Genomic DNA, 3,810 nt, shown 5'->3' on the forward strand with positions numbered 1-3,810 from the left:
TCAACTTTAGAGTGTTTATGTCCGAGTTTTATAGATTACACGGTCAGAATTTCACACATTCATACTCAGACTCAAAACCAACACGATTGCATATTTGAATTAACAAGTGTACATGTCTGGATTTTTGAACATGAGTATACCCTCCATATTTTTTCGCCCCTTTCGTCCTCGTTGTCAATGGTCGAATTTAAGACTGGGTGAATTATAATCTCTCAAATTATCCCTATTCAAACTCAATTGTGTTTGGGCGAATTCAAGATGGAGCAAAAGTGTTTGCAAGTGTAGAAGGGCAATAATTACACGGGGCGAAAATAACTCTCTATACAATAGTTACTGACTACTTGCTATCATCCGTATTGCCAGAAAATTGCCAGGTACATGTACATAATTTTCGTAACTAAACTTTGTCTAGGTAAGAAAACATTGGTTGTGAAATGAAATATATTCGGTGGTCTGTTATTTAGCCAATATTTTCCGGACAGCAACCCCTGTGGATATTTTTTGAGTAGAATTTCGGCAACGTAAATTGCACGTTGTTTTAAGGGGTGTTAAACTTGGATTGACATAACGATATCCCCGAGTGGTAAATAAAAAATCTGACATAAAGACATAATATCAGGGTACAAAATGAAACCAAAATCATGACAATAAATAGATAATTTTATTTTTTCCAACTTTCGATCTGAAAAAGTCCGCTTATTCTGAGAATACCTCTTCTATTAACGCATGTTTTCAGTTCCAATTAGTTATAATATACCAACATGAGATCAATGCAACTTTTTTTCCTCATCAGATATATTGTAAAACTTTTATAATTAGTGATATTTTTGCTTTACACAAATAGATAATTTATTATAAAACCCCGGCACATGAATATGTACATGGATGTACAAATGCAACATATTAAAATACTAATGTAATTTTTCAACATGTAGTCTGTTACACACTTCACTGCGACATCAATATTATACATGGCTTATGCACATGTACTTTATTTTATCTTATTTTGTTTTGTTTTTTGTTCTTTGTTAGTAAGATTCCTACGGGTTAATCACGTGATGAAATAAAGCGCAGTCATAAGGCACGTCACAATCACATATTGTGACGTCATTAAAATCGAGTTCGACTGTCGTGAAGGCCGTGTTTTGACTGAAGAAAAGAGATGGAAAATCAAAAACCGTATTTCTGTTCATTGACGGAAGGGGAAAGAAGAGAGATTGTAAGTACTGCTTATTTACAAAACTTTAAGATTGTTTATCTAATAAGATTTATGTAACGGCGCGTATTAATAATGTAATGTATGCATATATAAACGATCATTTTCTGCATATGCGTATTCTTATTGTTTTATCCAGCAAGAAATCGGAGCATTGGGGCGAATGATGAAAACTCTGAAAATGATCGAAGAGATGGAAGCTGTCGGCGGGAAGTTCTTTGTACGTTTGCAAGTATATTGTTCACCTATAGCTATATTACTTTTTCAACCTAACTAAAAGTATTACATTCTGGGTTTTTTCACCCAATTCGCTCACATTGACAGTGAAAACACCCTTATTTACTTCATTGCTTTGGTGAACAAGTTTTTAAAAAAAATTCTAACGTTACGTATGCTCTGTGTTAATTTGGAACAATGTAAAAACGAACAACAAATTGGAGATAGAAATGGAGATGGAAAAATACCAAAAGGATAATATTTTTGATTCTTTACAAATATCGTATTTATTATTAATTCATCTTTTAATAAGAATACGTTTTATGTGTATAAGTACGTAGTCTCTATCATTGTAAAATGTAACACAATCACAAACAACAAATTCCAGTAATCTAACAAGATTCTTTATCATTTACAGGACTCTGTCGATACAGCAGCTACTCACGCTTCCATCATCCTCCAGTACCAGGAAATGAAGGTTAGTAGTCAACCAAGTATAATACATGTACATGTACTAGTATGTGTAAACTGTCCACCATTGCCAGGCACCAGTAAGCGAGACTGGCCGTTGGTATATCCAAATGAACATGTAAATGTATAAATATTGTATTCATTTGTTCTAACTATAAGGATAAATTAGACATTTATCGTCCATTATGTCATGTCACTTTTTAACTATAAGCCAAACCAAGACTCTCAGAGAGCCCGTATAACCATTTTGCATCCATGATATGGCAAGTACATGTACTAGTGATAGGCAAAGACTAGAGACTTGCGCTGTTTGTTTGTTATATACTGTAATAAGGCATGCCAGTTAATTAACTACATAGATATGCAGACTTTGATGATTAACATTCAGGTTTTTTTTTTATTAAAGAAGTTTCTGGAGACAATGCAGAAGATTGAAATAGAGACCTTCATTCCTCGGAAATTGTTTCTCTTCAACGTCTTGGAAATGAAACTAGATGGAATGGTAAATAATCACATACTTTCTTTAAAACTTAATAAGATGAAACGACTATTAATTGTGATCCAATACTAGTATTATGATGTACTATTGAAATAAAAAATGTTTTGATTCTTTCTGTAGACGAATACTACTACATGTAGCAATGGCACTGCAGACAAGGCCCGTTCTGTTCACAAGGTCCGTCCTGTTCAGAAGTGCCCATCCCGGTTTGCCTTCATCAGTACCTCTGGACGTACACCGGATATAAATTCTTATGAGGTGATTTTTCTTGACTCAGTAAAGTATTCTGTTACAAAATGATCCCCTTCCCCCAATGGCATTGTTACAGGTTTTCTAATTGGCTCTGAATTAACGACGCGGTATTTTTGTTTTTAGATATTCGAACCCAAGAAGACTTGGAGACAGAAAATCCTGAGATTTTTCAGACGCTGAAAAGGGAGACTTTTGTGTTGATGATACTGATGATCACAAAAGCGATGAACAATTTACTTTTAAAATTTTTGATATTTAAAGAATCCGTGCCAAAACTTATCCCAAACATTTTTTTGATTTTGTGAGGCAAACTATCATGTGAAAAGGATATTTACTTACTCCTCGCTTTATGATGATGATGATGATGATGATGATGATGATGATAATGATTACTCTGTGTCCGAACCCCATGTCTTTTCTCGCCTTGAAAATGTCCCAAAACGTTTGAAGAACTAATACCAATTATTAAACGCACCAAGATGCACTCTTTGATGATGAAGAATTTGGATCTCATACCATATGATGATGATGTTGATGATGCTGATGATGAGAGGTTGCAATGATGATCAGCATTATGTCTAACAAGATTGATATCCTAACGATTATGACCATGGCGATGATATCTATACAGTATCTCTATTCATTCACATATCTCGTGATTTGTGCCTTTTATCTTTGTGCCATAATCAAACCATGTGACAAAACTTTTTGAGAAATACATGCATAGGAGATTATAATTTTAGGAAGATGGTGCGGAAAACTAAAGACTACCACTGGACCTATTTAATAATGCATTTTTTAAAAGTATTAATTGAGTAAAGAGCCTCGTTAACATATTCAATTGTGTGTGCTTTTTGTTTATCCAACGATGAGCGTTTATATAACTACAGGAGCAGAAGTGTTTTTGCAAGTTATATCAACAGCATTTATCCTTAGTTCCTGATATAACCTACAAGTAATATCAAGCATAGCTATTTGCATCAAGTAACCTCGATAGATTGTAAAAATTACTTATATATGAAGAAATTAGATCAGATCAAATAGATGTGATATACACGTAATAGTACAGTATTTTGCGTGATATTTGAAAGTTTAAAAATAGAAAAGTAAGAGTGAATTAGCTTCACTGTATGCAAATTCGAGGCTTATGTTTAGA

The 3,810-nt window shown here is 33.6% G+C and overlaps 1 protein-coding gene across 1 annotated transcript; it reads left to right on the forward strand.

Annotated features, from left to right (window-relative positions):
• Positions 1-977: 977 nt before the first annotated feature.
• LOC128170927 (uncharacterized) lies at positions 978-3,505 on the forward strand. Its single transcript, XM_052836729.1, has 6 exons — positions 978-1,219; positions 1,356-1,436; positions 1,851-1,910; positions 2,310-2,405; positions 2,523-2,660; positions 2,778-3,505. Exons 1-6 carry the CDS (start codon positions 1,163-1,165, stop codon positions 2,832-2,834), a joined length of 489 nt encoding a protein of 162 aa, XP_052692689.1. The 5' UTR covers positions 978-1,162; the 3' UTR covers positions 2,835-3,505.
• The last annotated feature ends 305 nt before the right edge of the window (positions 3,506-3,810 follow it).

The sequence above is a fragment of the Crassostrea angulata genome, chromosome 1 (genome assembly GCF_025612915.1).
Source record: "Crassostrea angulata isolate pt1a10 chromosome 1, ASM2561291v2, whole genome shotgun sequence".
NCBI classification, from domain to species: Eukaryota; Metazoa; Mollusca; class Bivalvia; order Ostreida; family Ostreidae; genus Magallana; species Magallana angulata.

Excerpts from the sequence above, each read along its gene's own strand:
- LOC128170927 (XM_052836729.1), top strand. The coding sequence starts at position 1,163 with ATGGAAAATCAAAAACCGTATTTCTGTTCATTGACGGAAGGGGAAAGA. Across the intron at positions 1,220-1,355 it reads AAGGGGAAAGAAGAGAGATT|CAAGAAATCGGAGCATTGGG; the intron begins GTAAGTACTGCT and ends TGTTTTATCCAG. Across the intron at positions 1,437-1,850 it reads CTGTCGGCGGGAAGTTCTTT|GACTCTGTCGATACAGCAGC; the intron begins GTACGTTTGCAA and ends TATCATTTACAG.